Source organism: Rhinopithecus bieti, unplaced genomic scaffold, assembly GCF_001698545.2.
Source record: "Rhinopithecus bieti isolate Rb0 unplaced genomic scaffold, ASM169854v2 scaffold_15437, whole genome shotgun sequence".
NCBI lineage: Eukaryota > Metazoa > Chordata > Mammalia > Primates > Cercopithecidae > Rhinopithecus > Rhinopithecus bieti.
Window position 1 is genome coordinate 487,661 of NW_016808212.1, and position 16,460 is coordinate 504,120.

The following is a 16,460-nucleotide window of genomic DNA, read 5'->3' on the forward strand; positions in this document are numbered from 1 at the left end:
CCCCCCCCCCCATCCTCCCTTGAGTGGAGAATCACTGTGGTTAACATGAAACACATAGACAAAAAAAAAAAAAAAAAAAAAAAAATGCAGGCACCCACAGCTTGGCCTGAGGGCGGTAGGGTGGGACTGGAGACGTGGGGTGGACAGAGCAACACCTCCAAATGCGGGCACCCACGGCCTGGCCTGAAGGGTGGTAGGGTGGGACTGGAGACGTGGGGTGGGTGACAGCAACACCTCCAAACAAGACGTCTTATCCCAGCCCCTCCGGCTGCAGCGTTGGAGCCCTGTGCTCAGCATGGCTGTAATTTTAGTCTATTTCCTGGGTGACAGTGAGAAATTAAAGTCTCTTCAGCCAGCACAGGGATGTCCCTTTCTGGGCCTGCTGTGCCCACAGTTAAGTCCCTGGAAAGCAGCAAAATGTGTCACGGAGAAAACACTCTACTGGATTCTGGGGCGCACAGTCCACACAGACTGACGTGGAGCTGCGGTGCGAACCCCTGAGATGTTTAGGGATCCCTTACACCCCAGTTCCCACCTGGCTTAGTATTCTACAGGAAATTACCAGCCACACCCATGCTCCGTGTATTATGGCAAATCTGGGAGAGGACTCAGAACATCTCAGATTTCATAACCCTTCAACCCCTCAAGCCTCCATCGGCAGCCCTGGGAAGCAGGAGGCTAAGGCTGCGTTCACACACTGGTGAGAAAACCGAGGCGCAAAGTCACGTACGCAGTGATTAGTGCATTTTATGCAGTTAACGAGAAGCGGGCTTAAGGCTTGAAGGGAGCTCTTTTCACTTCCGGCCCCGTGCTATTAGAACAAGTTCATTTACAGTAAATCTGTAAGGCTAATGTCGGGCTAGTAACTGCTGCTCAGGCAGAGGCCACTAGTTGATGTAACTGTTATAAAAAGGAAAAGGTTTTGTTTGTTTGTTTTGAGATGGAGTCTCACTCTGTCACCAGGCTGGAGTGCAGAGGCCGGATCTCGGCTCACTGCAACCTCTGCCTCCTGGGTTCAAACGATTCCTCTGCCTCAGCCTCGAGTAGCTGGGATTACAGGTGCATGCCACCGTGCCGGGCTAATTTTTTGTATTTTAGTATAGATTGGTTTCACCATGTTGGTCAGGCTGGTCTTGATCTCCTGACCTCGTGATCCGCCTGCCTCTGCCTCCCAAAGTGCTGGGATTCCAGGCGTGAGCCACCACGCCCAGCCAGGAAAAGGTTTTAGAGCCAATTGTGTCCCTTCTTTGGGGTGGGTGGACACGTTATATAGTCTTGAGACCCCCCCCAGAACTTTGCTTGATGAAAAAGGCCCAACAACCCAGGAAAGAACAATTTTACTTAATATTTTTATTCACTTAACAGAAACATTCACTTATCAGATATCACTGAAGTGCAATTTACAGAACTTAAAGGCAAATTAACATATGTAAATTCATATTTTAAGGTTTTGGATTTTTTTTTTTTACAAATATTACAAATGTACATCCATTGATACAATATTGCCATTCAATCATGCTTTTTTATATACATACCTTCAATTAGAATTACTATGTATTAAGTTCATTTTGCTTACAAAATGCTGAAAACTAATGGGGTGTGCTGGGAGAGATTTTTTTTACTGATGCATAAACTGCAGAGAGATAGAAATCTCGGGCCTGTGTGAAAAGAGGCCCTGGGACCCAGGTGATCTCGCCTTGGTGTTTAGGGGTTACTCATCCCTCCAACCTTGGCTTTAGGATGATGAGTTGGGAAATAAAGTGTTCCTCTCACCAGGGTTTGATCTGCCTACAGCTCCCGCAGGGGTGATATTGTTTCGTGCGCATCTCTAGAGGTTGGTGCGGTGGCTCATGCCTGTAATTCCAGCACTCTGGGAGGCCGAGGTGGGCAGATCACTTGAGGCCAGGAGTTCGAGACCAGCCTGGGCAACATGGCGAGACCCCATCCCTACTAAAAAGACAAAACTAGCCAGTCTCATAAGCTGGTCTCAAAAGAGTAAACAGATCTCTAGAGATGTGGCCACTAGTGTTCCTTCTGGTGGGAGGTCAGATCACGTGGACACATTTAGGAGAGTCCAAAAATGCCTGCAGTGACTCCCTGTGCACAAGGCGTCAGGAACCTAGCAGGGCTTCCCCAGCCTTGAGCATGAACCTGCTGCCTAGGAACCCGGCGAGGCTCTCTCAGCCCCATCATGAACCTGCCACATAGGAACCCAACGGGGCTCCCCCAGCCCCAGCATGAACCTGCTGCGTGGATCCCTCGGTGGGGATGGTGCCTAAGACGACCTCCTCCTGGGTGGGGGTCATGGCAGCAGAACAAAGGAGCCAGGAGCTTTGGGACAGGGACTAACAAGACAGCAAGTAAAGGAAGAGGCAGGGAGGAGAGAAAGGGGCAAGAACGGAAGTGAAGTGGCTGAGGGGAGAGTGAGCGGAAGGTGGTGCCAGTCACCTCTCAGGCTTGCCCGAAACGGCCTGAGAAGGAAGCTCCCTCTGTCTTCACCACATCTCTGGTCCCCTGTGGCCTCTGCTCCTGCCTCCTCACTTCCCCACCATCCTTCCTTCACTTTCTCAGATTCAAAATTTGGGAGAAGTTTGACAGGGGCCACCAGCAGCCCAGCGTTGCCAGAAACAGCCCTGTTCATACAGTGGTGAGGCCCGTGCCGCGTCCTCCAGCCGCCTGCCTAGCTCCACACGGTGGCAGAATACCAAAAGACCCTAAAATATCAGCGAGACGGGGTTGGTCTGTCCCTGCTAAGAGCTGCCTGGGGGTGCTACGGCCTCGCCTGCAACACAGAGCTTCTAACTTTCCACCTCCAACCGCGAGCTCTGCAAAAGCCGTAGGCGAGGACAGGCTTTGGAGGTGTGTGGGACGGCGGCTCCCTGATGTGGACTAGGGGCCTCTGCAGCCTCCCTGAGGGCCGCGGGAAGCCCACAGAGCCTCGCCGGGTTCTGTCGGGCATTACAAGAGGCGGCCTCAGCGATCCAACAGGAGTACATAAAAAGAAAGGCTCTCAGCTTCCCTTTGGTCTCCGTTAGAAATGGATACTTATTGCATTTTGGGCCAATTAGTCAGATTATTTTATTAGAATGGCTTCTTAAAAAAGGGCATATAAGTTTCCCTAAATTAAAAATGTCTACTTTATGTACATCTCAAATGTTTTTAATTGTTTTAAACAATATACTATAGACACATCTTGAAATTTATCATCTAAAAATAGGATTTCATCAAAATACTCTAACTATTCTGGGCATTGATATCCTCTGTATTTACTGTTTATGGCTCTCCAGATGTGGTAAACACTATATCAAAAAAAAAAGCATGTGACTTTGTTGATAAGAAAAGCTCCCTGTGAAAACAAAATGAGGTGGAGAAATATGAGCTGTGTGTTTCTTTGAAAAGTGGAGAAATATGAGCCGTGTGATTCTTTGAAAAGGAACCCAGCTTGACATTTCTGAGGAACAGGACTCATCACAAAGTCAGCATGGTGTGACAGATATATACAGATGTAAAGAGAATCGCAGGAATGGAAAGGAAACAATAGCTATCGACCCGCACATCCTTTCCTCGGCAAAAACAAAACCCACAGAAACCCTAACTCCATCCCTTGACATCATACACGGCTGCGAAACTGGGGCTGGAGGTGGACGGCAGAGCCTGCCTGGCTGCGTAGCTGTTCCCTGCACTCAGTCCTGCAAAAAGGCCGGAAACCACCAGACACTGACTTTTTGACTAAGAACCAGACATTGCTGATCTTCCCGATGGGAAAGCAGTGTGTGTTTTGGAGGCAGAGAAAGGTGGCGATGGTTTTATGAGGACTTTTATAGGGGGCCTAAGCAGGCATGAATATAGACCACAGAAAATCTGAAGCAAGGGGCTTGGTGGTGTCAGGTGGTGGGAAGTGGGGAGCCGGGCCGTGATTTTGAGGTGGACTTGGAGGGGCCGGCCTGACTTCATCAGCCCCCATTGTGTTGTGCCCAGCGTATTTTCAGGGTGACAGAAAGTGACCCATCCCCTACTTGTGTCTTGCCCCCTCACTTGGAGGGGGGTGCGTGGCCGCTCTTAAGACCAATTCAGCGGTCAAAACTGCAGGGCAGACCTGGCCTAAGAGTGGTGCTGGGATGTTCTGACCTGGACCCGAGGGCAAAATCCTCAGGCGTCAACACCAGCCCTTCTATCTCTGCAGAGGTGGCACAGCCCCTCCAGGCCCATCTGGGGCTGTGGGAATCCTGGGACCTGGCCCCTCCAGGCACACCTGGGGCTCTAGGAATTCTGGGACCTGGGTCTTCCAGGCACACTTGTGGCTGTGGGAATCCTGGGACCTGGGTCTTCCAGGCACACCTGGGGCTGTAGGAATCCTGGGACCTACCTTTTCCAGAAACTCTTGGGGCTGTGGGAATCCTGGGACCTGGCCCCTCCAAGCATAGCTGCGGCTGTGGGAATCCTGGGACCGGGGTTTTCCAGGCACTCCTGGGGCTGTGGAATCCTAGGACCTGGCCCCTCCTGGCTGGGTCAGGCCCTGCCGGTTGGGAGCAACCTGTGTGTGGTGTGATCTGGTGTAGCATGCCTCCCGCATTTGGGGTCACCCCTGATTGCCTCGACTTCCTTCTCCGTTCACTACCCAGGGCCTGGGACCCTCCTCTCCTTACAAGGGGTCCCCACTGCAGCCCACATCTCCTCTGACAGATCCCTCCATGAAAAAGCTCCAGCACCTCAAACTCACTTCTGGCTGCTTTGGAAACCCTTCTCTTGCTATCAGCCTTCTCTGAAGAGCTTTAGTCTCTCCTTCCATGGAGTCTCCTGTGGACTTAATAAACGAATCCACACACTTGTACTAGTGGGTAGCGTGGAATTAATGTGTGGCTTTCTCCAATGTAGATGTTGATAGTTCAGTAAAGTCTGAGTTGTTTCTGGAAGGTCAGTGCCTGAGACAACATGAATCCCAACCCCACAGGTGCGGCTTCATGGTGATGGCCACTGGGTGGCCCAGCGCTTTCCGAGTCCCGTGAATTAGACCCTGCGTCTTCCCTCTAATGGTGAAGTCTGCTTACAATGCAGGCCCCCTCGCTGCAGAAACAGTGTGATTTGGAGCCCATTGGGGGAAAGCATCATACGCTTCTCTAGCCAACATCTCAGATGAAGGTGATTTGAGGCCTGGGTCGGAGACTTTAGCCAGGAGCTGGCCATGCTCCCATACGTTCAGGGGAGTGCTCGCTTCTGACGGCTGCGAACGTCTGAGCCTCCCATCGCCTCTTGACTCTCTCAGTTCTCTAAGCTTCATCTTAGCGATGTTAAGTTACCAGAACTTAATAGAAACTGGTCGTTTGAGCTTAGCTTTTGCACTGAATTAAGATTTCATTTATTTTTGTGATTTTTATAAAAGATTAATATGAGTCCTTTATTTGAAAAAATGTTCTCATATCTTTTGAAACTTTATCTTGAAGTTGCCTACCCCAGTGCCTGTTTTCTTTTCTAAAAAACTCGACTGATAAATTTGGCCTTATTTTAAATCCCAGGAAAAGTTTCTATTTCCCTACTAATATCCCTACTTCTTATTATCTTGTAACAAATAGCTACAACTCAGTTTCATTTCTGCCTTCTCATTATGATAACTGTAATTTATAGCACTCGACTATGTACAGCATGATGTTATTCTTGCACTTTCTGGGGTGGTCAGCTGGGACTATTTCCAGGAAACCCACACTCCAGAGGTGGACACCAGCATCCAGAGGTGGACACAAGCATCTGGAGGTGGACGCCAGCATCTGGAGGTGGACACCAGCATCCGGAGGTGGACACCACCATTCAGAGGTGGACACCACCGTCTGCCATCACCGTCATGAATTTCAGAGATGGATTTTTTAAATTGGAGAAATGAGAGACTGGCTACCTAGCATGATGAATGTTAGAAATGAGTTATCAGTGGTGAGATGGGCAGCAACTCGAGGCACATGGATTACATAAAGATACTTGGAAAAGAGCCTGACCCCTGTATGAATACAGCGCCTCGGTTCTCGGGGATGACGCTGTGGGCTAAAGCCCCTGTGTCCCGTCTCCACTGTGAGCTGAAGGTCTCTGGTGTTGGAAGCCTGCTCTGAGGGTCACAGAATCCTGCCTCTTACGTTTTTTGACAGCTGAACTTTTTTGGGGTCTTGTCCTGCAAGCTGTTGATTGGAGAATCTGAAAGAGCAGAGAGCTGGTGGCCTCTCAAGCTGAAGGTAAAGGTTGTTTTGAATTTTATTTTATGCTTGCTTTCAAATGAAAATTTAGTTAAAAAGTCTTTTGATCAAAGACTTCATCTCCTTATTACCTGGTAGGGAGTTTATATGGTGGTAGCTAACCCTTACACAACCCAGACCTCAGTGGCTCTCAGTATCGGCCACAATAAACCAAACATGGTGATGGACTGAACAGGTGTAGGTGGCTTTGCAGTGTGTGTGGGCTGGGTGTTTCCAGGCTCCCCACCTCTGCAGCACGCCTGGGCTGGGTGTTTCCAGGCTCCCCACCTCTGCAGCACGCCTGGGCCAGGTGTTTCCAGGCTCCCCACATCACAGGTCTTAACTCTGCCTCAGGGGGGCTTTGGGACCTGTTCCTTCACTTTGCGGGAATGGCTTTTGTTTCTCTGGTTCTATTTTAGGTGTTCGGTAATGTCGTGCATCTTAAATATTTTTTGAAAGGAGGTGGAGTATAAAAACCTAAATGCATAATGAAAATAATAGAGGATTCTTATTGGTTTCTCTGGGGCTGAGGTGGGCATGGCTTTTCTCTTCGCTTGTGGCTTATCTTCATGTGCCCCCTAAAGCTGTGCTTGTTAGACCCCAACAGCGCCGAGAGGCACACACAGGAGTGGGGTGCAGGGACGGGGCCTGAGGCTCACTCCTGCCTGACGTCGCGTCGGTGCCTCCTTCCAAGGCCGCAGCTAAGCCTCCTTGCCTGAATGGAGCCCCTCCCTCGGACGCCACAGGAAGAGTTGGTGCTACCTCAACAGTACCTGTGCCCCTGGGTGTGGGGGACAGGGTTCTGGGGCCAGCGATCTGGGAAGAGGCATATTCTGAATTCCAGTCTGGTTGCTTGTCCAAACATTGCACACTCGCGTGTTTCTGGAACATCAAAGGAAAACGAATGCAGGGAACCGGCCAACCCGCTGCGTCGCTCCCCAGACACGGCCCCGTCCCTCCAACGTCCCGCTCAGCTCCAGCAGCCAGGAGCCCGCAGCCTAGAGAGTCAGTAGAAACTGCTGCTGCTCTGGCGGCTTCCTCACCCAGGTGCCCAGGCCAGCCTTCTGAAAGGCCTTGAACAGCTGCTGTTTCACAGACTGGTAGGTGTGCGCCCCCAGCTTGGCCTCACAGTACATGGAGGGCGTGTCTCCGGGGCTGGGTGTCCGTGTGCTCAGCTGCGGACAAGAAGGAGAAAGAGCCAATCAGACACCAGCAGAAAAGGAGCTTCCGCCAGGTGAGTTTTACACGCCAGGCATCAGCTCCCGGCCTTGGCCGTTTGCCTTTCTTTCTCCCACAGAAAGAACCTACAGAGAGCAACCATGACCAGGTCCTCCCGCTATTCCACAGGAAACCCAGTCATCGAGGAAACCCGCTTCATCCGAGGTCTGAACGATCAATGAGCGGGTAAACTTGACTACTATTAAAAGTATGAACACTGTGCAGGGGCTCCAGGCGGGGTGGGGACGGAGGGGACGGTGGGAGCTAAAACAGCGTCACAGTGGGCAGGGAGCGGGCCGGTGAGAGTCATGCTGTTGGCCGAGCAGGAGGATGATGGAGCTGGGGCGATTCCTCTGTTAGCTTTCTGAGGTGTGCCAGGCAAAGCTTAGCAGCAACACAAGACAGGGATCAAATGCAGCTCTAATCCCCCCACCACAGGGCGGGGAGGCCAGGAGGGAGAAGGACGGGGCTGTGGGGGAGCTCCAAATCCCACAGCGGGTCTTCCAGGGTGGCACTTATGGGGGGGTCACCTCGAGCACGTGCAAGAGGACAGGGCCCTTTTGTTCAGCAGGACGGCATGGATGCTTCCCTGACCTTCCCAGTCTCCAGGAGCGAACAGGACAGAGACTGAGAGCTGCAGGGTGCTGGGCATCTTGGCCAAGCTCAGAACCAATATGTGCAATTCTGAATGTCCTCTAAGCAGGCGAAAACGTTTATTTTAGGCGTCAGTATGCCTACCTTGCTCTACCAGTTGACAAATCAACAACACTATTATTCCTGCTTGGAGTCATTGCTTGGATTAAAAAGTATGGAAAAATGAGCGAGGCATTTTTTATGTGTTGGCTGGTTTTCTGTTATTTGTTGTTTTTGGTCACAGTCTATGCTGGAAACGCATACCAATGTGGATTTTGATCTAAAATCCAGAAATATCGCCGTTATCCCTGCTTGTGAAGGAGAGAAAGCTTGCTCCTAATTGCTGATGTGGTGGAAATGCTTGGGCTTTGGGGTTGGGGAGAAATTCTAATCCTGAGATTCATTTCCTGTTTTGGGGAAATTGCACATTTTTTTCTGAGTGTCGGTTTCCTGATATCTAAACCGGGAATAGTATCGATTTCAAAAGTCCCCAGGAGCTGCTCCTGTGACACCCGGAATGAAGCAGGCGGTGCCGTTCCCGGTTACGTCAGGGGTTCAGCAATGAGCTGCTTTCCTGCTTCCGCAGCTCCAGGCTGGTCCGGGGGCGGTGCCTGGGGTAACAGGGTCTCTAGCCTACGGGGGAAACGCTGCTGGCCTGGGCAGCTGGGACAAGGACACGTGAGGGGCGCTGGGTTTTGTGTCCTGCCTCTCCCTCCCTGCAGACCAAGTGGTGGCCTCTCCCGGGGGTTTGCTCAGGGCTGGAGCCAGGGTCTGGCTGGGCCCCGTTTCCCTCCAAGGATGGGTGCGACCTACCCTGCCGTACAGCCGCGCCCACCGCGCAGACAGCACGTGCTTGCAGAGCCGGGAGGGGCCCCCGCAGCTCCTCCGCCCCGTGGTGGTGTTGATAATCTCCAGGTCCACGCTGCCCACGACCCAGTTCACGCTGAAGGGGGGCGACTTCCCCGGCTGGCGCGCCTCGGCGTCACTCACGCCTGCCAGGGGAGATGGGGAAAGGCGGGCGTTAATATTCCCGGCCCCACACGGGGCTCCCCCGAGGGCAGCTGCGGGGAAACGGAGCCTGTGTGCGAGCGGGAGGAGATATTCCCGTGTACACCGTCCTCCCTTTTCATCCTCAGGACTGGCCGGTTCACGTGTCACCCGCAGGGCGGAGGCTGCAAATCGGGCAGGACCGTGGCGGCCGCCTCGGGTCCAAGGCGTTGCTGCGCCTGCGTCAACCTTCTAATTGAAAAGATTTTAATAGTCTGGCGATAATAAAGCTCCGTCCAGACTCCCTCCCTTTCTATAAATCTTTGTGGAGTGGATGAATGAGCAGAGCCACGTGGAAGTGAGCTGAGATGTTTATCGGGCACCTCTGTAGGCCCAGCTCTGCTGGAGGCAAAACGCCGGGGCTGGTAAGCAGCACGCGGCTGCCTGGTTCCCTCGGCTTACAGTTTAGCTGATGAGAAAAACAAAACAAACAACAACAACAACAAAAAACAAGACAGAAACGAGTGTAGGATCAGTTGATCTGCAATGTGATCCCGAAACAGCACTGGCTACAGAATGTTTGAGACTCAGTGCAAAGCGGAAATATGGGGCCTTTTGTTAGAAAGTTACCAAGAATTTCGAGAGGACAGTGGAGCATTAAACCAAGCGTGGGTTTGTCTGAGCTCAGGTGCCTGTGTGAGCTGCAGGGCTGCAGCCTACAGTGCTGATCCTGTCCAGAGAGAGCCCACGTCTTCAGGGAAGTCGAGTTTCAAATGTGTTGCCCCTTGTGTGCTTGGACTTTTAACCTGGACCACACAGTCCTTGCAGCCCGGCTCACCCTGCAGAGGGGTGTTGAGGAGGTCTCCACTCTGGGGTGGCAGCTGCTTTGCAGCTGGGGGTGGGGCACTTTCTGGCTTCCACCTGTGGCCCCAGCTCTAACTCCTTGAGGTGCTCCTGTGTTGATTAGGGCTTCTGGAGATGCTGCCACGAGCTGTCTGGAAACCCGAGGGGGCACCGACCGAGACCCTGCCCTGTGATGGCCTGAGGATTCCAACACATGAGATTCAGGTGCAGCTGAGCCCACCCCCCCGCCCAGTTCATTGTCTCTTTCAGTCCCTTCTGAAGCCTGCATTTGGCAATGTGACCCTCGGGGTGGGGAAGGCATAGGAGGAATACAGGCTGCGGGAGGCCAGAGGCAGTGCCCCAGGGACACAGCCGGATGCTTCCCATGCCCAGGGCTTCCTCATGGGCCTGGCATGGTAGACGTGGCTCTCAGACATCCATGGGCAGTGTGGGGAGGCATGTGCTATTTGGCCCTGTCTCTGCTCAGAGTCTCATAGGAAGAAGCGTGGTCCACGTAAGAGTGAGTCGGCAGGGAGTCCAGGCTCCCGCTCACAGCAGTGGCATTGAGCGTCTTGGTTTATAACCCAGGATCCCTTGCTCCATTCGTTCCTCCTGAATCTCCCACCTCCCGTGGCACCTGCAGGACCTCCTACCCAATGCGTTCCCCAAGCCCAGCTGGCCGGGCATCTCCTTCTCATTCACGTCTCCTCGCAGGTCAGCTCTGCCTCTCCAGCCCTGCCTGCCTTCCTGGCCTGCTGTCCTGCGATGCTTGGAGGGGAGTGGGGCCCCTGAGCTCTCGGGGGCCCATCATGCATCACGCAAGACAGCAGTGCCTGCAGAGAAGAACTTGGCGTCTTGGCCAGGGTATTGCATCCAGGCCACCCAAGTGCCTGCTCAGGTCCCCGGGAAGCCACCGGCTATTGGTAGAGAGGCCCAGGTGTCATGATTGGTCTGACAGCAAAGACCTGGTGGGCTGAGCATGGTGCGAGTGGGTTCCGGCCGTAGCAGACTCCTGGGAGGAAGCTGTCCCCATGTCATGTGGCAGCACAGCTCACGACACCTTCCTGGAGCCTGGCTTCATTTAAATTCAGGGGAAGACCCACTCACTACAAAGCTGCACAGCCACAGACCCCAGATCCTCTGCTGCTATCAGCTTCATCCACAAACCTGAGCTCTGTGGGCAGACTGAGCAGATGTCCCACCCCACCCACCTCGAAAGTCACCTGGCGAGCTTCTGCCGGCCTTGGACGGGCAGGGTGGGACACCAAGTGAATCCCGTTCACGTCGGCTCTTCCTTTTTCCTTCAAGTGATCCATGGTGGCAGCTGCCACTGAGAGCCAGGAGGGACAATCTGGCCTGTTGGTCGCTGTGGACGTCCTACTGGGCAGGGGCCGCCTGGGCAGGAGGAGCCAGCCGCCAAGGTCAGGGATGACCGGGAACTGGGAGAGGCAGTCACTGCCCTGGTCTGCGTGCGGTGGGCGGCCTCCCCTCCCCTTCCTGCTCCCATCACCAGGTGGCCTCCCCTCCTTCTCCTGCTCCCATCCCTCTGGTCTCCATGAATGTCAGGATCAACCACTGAGGCACTGAGCTGCAAAGTCTGAACTCAGAGGAAAGCCTTGGGAGCCTGAGGTCTACACAGGACCTCCTGGTTCCTTGTCAGGACACCCTGGCTCTGGTCTGTGCCCATCTCCCTTCTCTTTGCGGAGGACAGCGTGGGCAAATTGTTGCTGGCCCTTGGCTGGCTGCCATCTGATGGGGCTTCCTCCCAACACTCCCGTCTGCCAGCCATGATGAGGCCCGAACACTTCCGGGAAGGCAACTGTGAGGACGTGGGTGTGAACCCAGCACGTGCACTGCTCCACACACGGTGGGCGGAAGGAAGGAGCTGGTGGTTGGGCCGTGGGGTCCAACCTTGCACAGGGGCTTCTCCTTGCCAGGGTGTGGTCCCATGTGTCCGAGTGTGCACAGGGAGGATGGCACCTGCTGTAAATAACATCTCAGCTCACCTGTGACGATGAAAATCACACTGCAAATCATCCAGTTCTAACTACAACAGCCCCACAGACTACTATTTAACATAGAAAGTGGCGTAAACCCAGGAGCAATCTTCAATATCCCAGCCTGTCCATGACCCTGGAGGTGACCCCAGGGGCCTCTCCCACTGGCCAGGAACCAGGTGGCTGGAGTTCCAGGCGGTTTGAGTCCCGTGGCCCGAGGACATCCTCCACTTACCGTTCTGTGACAGGTGACTTCTCCGCTTCACAGGTGATGTGAAGATCAAATCAGGCAAATGGGAGCACGTTTGGGGCACCCAGGCTAGGAATGCTGTTGTCTTCATCAGAAGGAGGATTTGAAGGCCAACTGCAGTTTGTTTTGTGCTCTCCATGTCACACAGATCAAAAATGTTTCTAGTTAGATCACCGGGAACGTTTCCAACTTAGTTACAATCACCTAATTGTGTCCAGGGAATGAGGAACCGACCGACAAGCGAAGGTCAGAGTTGCTTTCGTGGCAAACACATTCTGTTCCCTTTATTTGTCTTCTGCAGGGGACAGGACAGTGTGCTTACGCTTTGAGCTCCTAGGGAAGGGTCCGCTCCCCTCTGTGTTCTGCCGGCAAAAGAAAAACTTCCCAAGGCAGCCTAGAAGAATAGCAGTCCTTTTTTCTTCTACCTTCTTGTCTTTTTTTTTTTTTTTAAATAAACCTTTCATGGAGAGATAGTGTTGGGATGTTTTCCTGAATATTCACACCGATGGTCATTTCTGACTTCGCTGTAACTAACATCTGCAGCTGATCACACCCGTGGAGCGGGAACCATGGCCCAGATCCCTCGAGTCTCATGTACAAAGAGACACGGATGCTCATGTCAGTCTCACCATTAGGTTTTGCTGTTAATGACTCTCTCCGTGGGACAGATCCCTCATGGTGAGGGGAAGTGCAGTGAGGAGCAGCCTGCTTGCTCTGAGGAACCAGGAGTTTCCTTCTCCAGTGCGGCCAGCAGCCAGGCCCTCTTCCCACGCCAGGGCCAGCCCTCCCGCAGCAGGTGTCCAGGCTCCAGGAAGGCTGTCTCTTCCTCACCGACATGGAAGGGCTGTGGCCTCGTGTACTTTCACTCTTTTTCCATTTCCCCGCGGCCCGAATCACACTCATGGAGGTAACTCCCCGTCCTGGGATGTCTCCTGAGGACACTCCAGCATTGGGACATGAGGTCACCCCAGACTCTTCCTTTCTTTGTTTTATTTATTTGGACCCAGGGGAGCCAGTTGGTTTCTCAGGAGGCTTCTGCTCATACGTGAATGATCCCACTCACGGTGCATTGATTTTATAATTTTCCACCAATTTCCCAGGTGCTTTACGAAGATGCGCACAGTCTTCTGGGAGCCGGTGCAGTTGCTCGCACACGGCATTCCTGTTGAGCACATTCCTGGCCATGGAGAAGTAGGTTTTGCGAGAGTTGAAGGGTGTTAGGGCTAAACTTTAACTCAGGCTGATTGCATTGCTAGCAGTATTTGTAGACAGAACCATACAAGGTGAAGACACGTGCTCAGGCCTAGAAACGAAAGCCTGGCTTGTGTTTAATTTTAACTCCTATGGCTGGAAATGTGAAAATGCGTTAACTCCTGGCTCATTCCTCCTGAAGTGGGCATCGGCTGATTGAAGATGGAACTCGAGTCCCAAGGACAGAGGGCGTCTGCTGCTGCAGGGGCACCTGCTCAGGTCTGTCCCACCCTGTTCCTCGAGATAACACAGCAGCACATATCTAGTGATCCAGTCCACCCAGAACACATGGCACTACCTCCTTTCCCCAGTTCACAGCCCTAAATGTCTCCTGGATTCAGGGAATCTCCCTCCAGCGGTGAAAGGTGCCAACAGACCTGTGGCGATCGCGGGACGGAGACTGTGCGGTCTGAACTGAGAAAACCTGAGCATCAGGCCAGCTGAGCTCCGATGAGAAACGCGTCCTCCCGAGAAATCACACGCAGAAACCTCAGTGCTGTGGACAAACACGTACACGCTTGCACGGGGCTCCCGCGCTTCTCACTCTGCAGGCTGCCCTGTGAGACCAACATTCCTGTGAACCTTTGGCATCCAGAAGCTCAGACAAATCCAAACTAACCCCATGGAACACTGGGCACCTCCTGCCTTCGGTGAATGGCCACACAGGAACAGTCCTGTCTGTTCTAATGTGGTTTCCACATGCATGGAGCGTTGTACTTTTGTCGGCTGTGTTTGTTTTAGGTGATTGCTGTAACACATTGCTACACATGTGGTGGTTTAAAAGAGCAGAAATCTGTCCTCTCCTAGCTCTGGAGGCCAGAAGTCTGAAGGTGCAGGCAGGGCTGTACCCCATCCAGAGGCTCTGGGGAGACCCTCCTTGACTCTCCCAGCCTCTGGTCAATCCTGGGCTCCCTGGCTTGTGGCGGCTTTGCTCCCGTCTCTCCCTGCATCTTCACCGGCTTCTCTGCATGTGCCGTATCTCCCCCGCCTCCCTTTTCTAAGGACAGAGGTAGCTGCAGGCAGGACCCGCTGAGATAATTCAGATCGTCCTCCGTCCGTCTCACGATCCTTAGTTTACTCACCTCTGTAAAGACCCCTTTTTTCAGATAAAAGGTAATTTACAGGGTCAGGGATTCGAACTTGGCATCGGTGGGGCCGTTGTCCGGCCCACTGGGAGTGAATCTCAGGACTGGTCTAAGGACGGAGTGAGCAGCGCTCTTCGCGGAGGAGGGGCAGCCGCACACTCTGGGCCCCACACTCCACAGAACAGGGGGGTTTGCAGGTGGCAGCTCGTGGGCTGCTTCTCCCCGCATCTGTTTCTTTTCCTCTGTGCCTTCTGTGTGTGATGAGGACCGGTGGGGCTGATGGTCCGGGATGGTGGGGGCCTGCGGCTGCCCAGAGAGCAGTTCTGCGCCACCGGCTGGGTGTGCAGAGTGACCTGGAGACGCATGGGGCACCTGGCACGTGCACCTGCTGAGTGAGGGTGGCCTCTGTCCGGTAGAACCTTGGATTTGAAAATTTGTGTAGGAAGCCCAAGGAAGGGTGAGGAAGAAAAGGTGGTGTCCCTGAAACACTGTGTAGCCTGGTGGTGAGCAGGATCGGGCCCACATTTTCTTTAGTAATTGCAGCCGAGCGGCCTTGGGAATAATGCCCTCGCTACCTGAGCAGCTTCTCCCTGAGCCTTCTGTCACGGAACCACGCTCACAGACGCTTGTTAAACCTGGTATGTAACTCAGGGATGTGTTGGCATTTATTAATTTGTGAATATACCATGCAGCATATGGGCCATTCATCTTTGATAACATTTTTAAGGGAGCTGTCGTATTTCAGAGCAGATCTGTATGGGAATAAGCTGGTCTCCCGGAGCCTTTGGCACGAATATTCTGCCAGGCTGTCTGGTATGCAGAGATTGACTCGATGGGACTGTGTGACCTTTTCGCTAAATGCACACAGTCGTGTTAGCAGTGGGCTCTGGCAGCAGAGAAAAGCTGGACTCACTTCTGTGATGTACTAGCAGTGTGGCCTCTGACAAGTTAATTAACCACTCCTACCAGCGCCCTTCAACTACCACCGTGATCACCACGGCCACTCCTGTTACATCACCATCACTAGGACCGGGGGGGTGAATCCACAATTCATGTATGAAAGTGAGTTTTACTGTGGCTCGCGGAGCTATAAAAAGATACCTGACTTGAAGAAAATCCTTATTTACCTTTTAAAAAAGGCATTTTGTAAGTGAGACATTACAGCATTTCTTTAAATAGCAAGCCAACTGTATTTACAATGTAACTCACTTTCCCAAAATTAATTTTACACAAGACATTTCAGGAGTATAATTTTTACATGCAGTGAGGCAAGTCTGTGTCACTGGGTAGCACTGCATTTAATTTTGCAGAGTGAACGGAACAGCACGCCATCTGGGCATGCACAGATTCGTAAAGCTAAAGGAATCAGAGGGATCTCCTGAGTTTTCTATATGGCCAGGCATGCTGTGGGGTCTCTCTTTCTCTCACGTACACCCACATGCCTTTAATGGAAGTAGAGATGGTATATTTAATGTGAACTTACGGATTTGGGGTAACTAACTTCTAAGGCTGTATTAATGCTGTTTTATTCATTATCATTGATATGGACATCTTTATAATTGCCAGTAATTTTACAGCTGCTGTCTTGCTTTGATACGGTGCATTCCATAGCAAAAAATGTACTATGGAGGTTGGAGATGGTGAGGTTAACTGAGGATGGACAGCTGGTTCTTTCTGCTGTGAGATAGTCCTAAAAAATTCTGTGGGTTCGGCCCTGCGTGGTGGCTCACGCCTGTAATCCCAGCACTGTGGGAGGCCGAGGTGGGTGGATCACGAGGTCAGGAGATCGAGACCGTCCTGGCTAACACAGTGAAACCCTGTCTCTACTAAAAATACAAAAAAATTAGCTGGTCGTGGTGGCGGCGCCTGTAGTCCCAGCTACTTGGGAGGCTGAGGCAGGAGAATGGCGTGAACCTGGGAGGCGGAGCTTGCAGTGAGCTGAGATCGCACCACTGCACTCCAGCCTGGGTGACAGAGCAAG

General features: G+C 52.7%; 1 protein-coding gene across 1 annotated transcript in view; it reads right to left on the reverse strand.

The window, feature by feature from the left end:
- Window positions 1-7,063: 7,063 nt before the first annotated feature.
- ADARB2 (adenosine deaminase RNA specific B2 (inactive)) overlaps window positions 7,064-16,460 on the reverse strand; it is a 530,095-nt gene continuing 520,698 nt past the window's right edge. Inside the window, 2 exon segments of the mRNA XM_017885822.1 lie at window positions 7,064-7,390; window positions 8,880-9,058. Of these exon segments, the coding sequence (XP_017741311.1) occupies window positions 7,214-7,390; window positions 8,880-9,058 (356 nt within the window). The 3' untranslated portion in view covers window positions 7,064-7,213.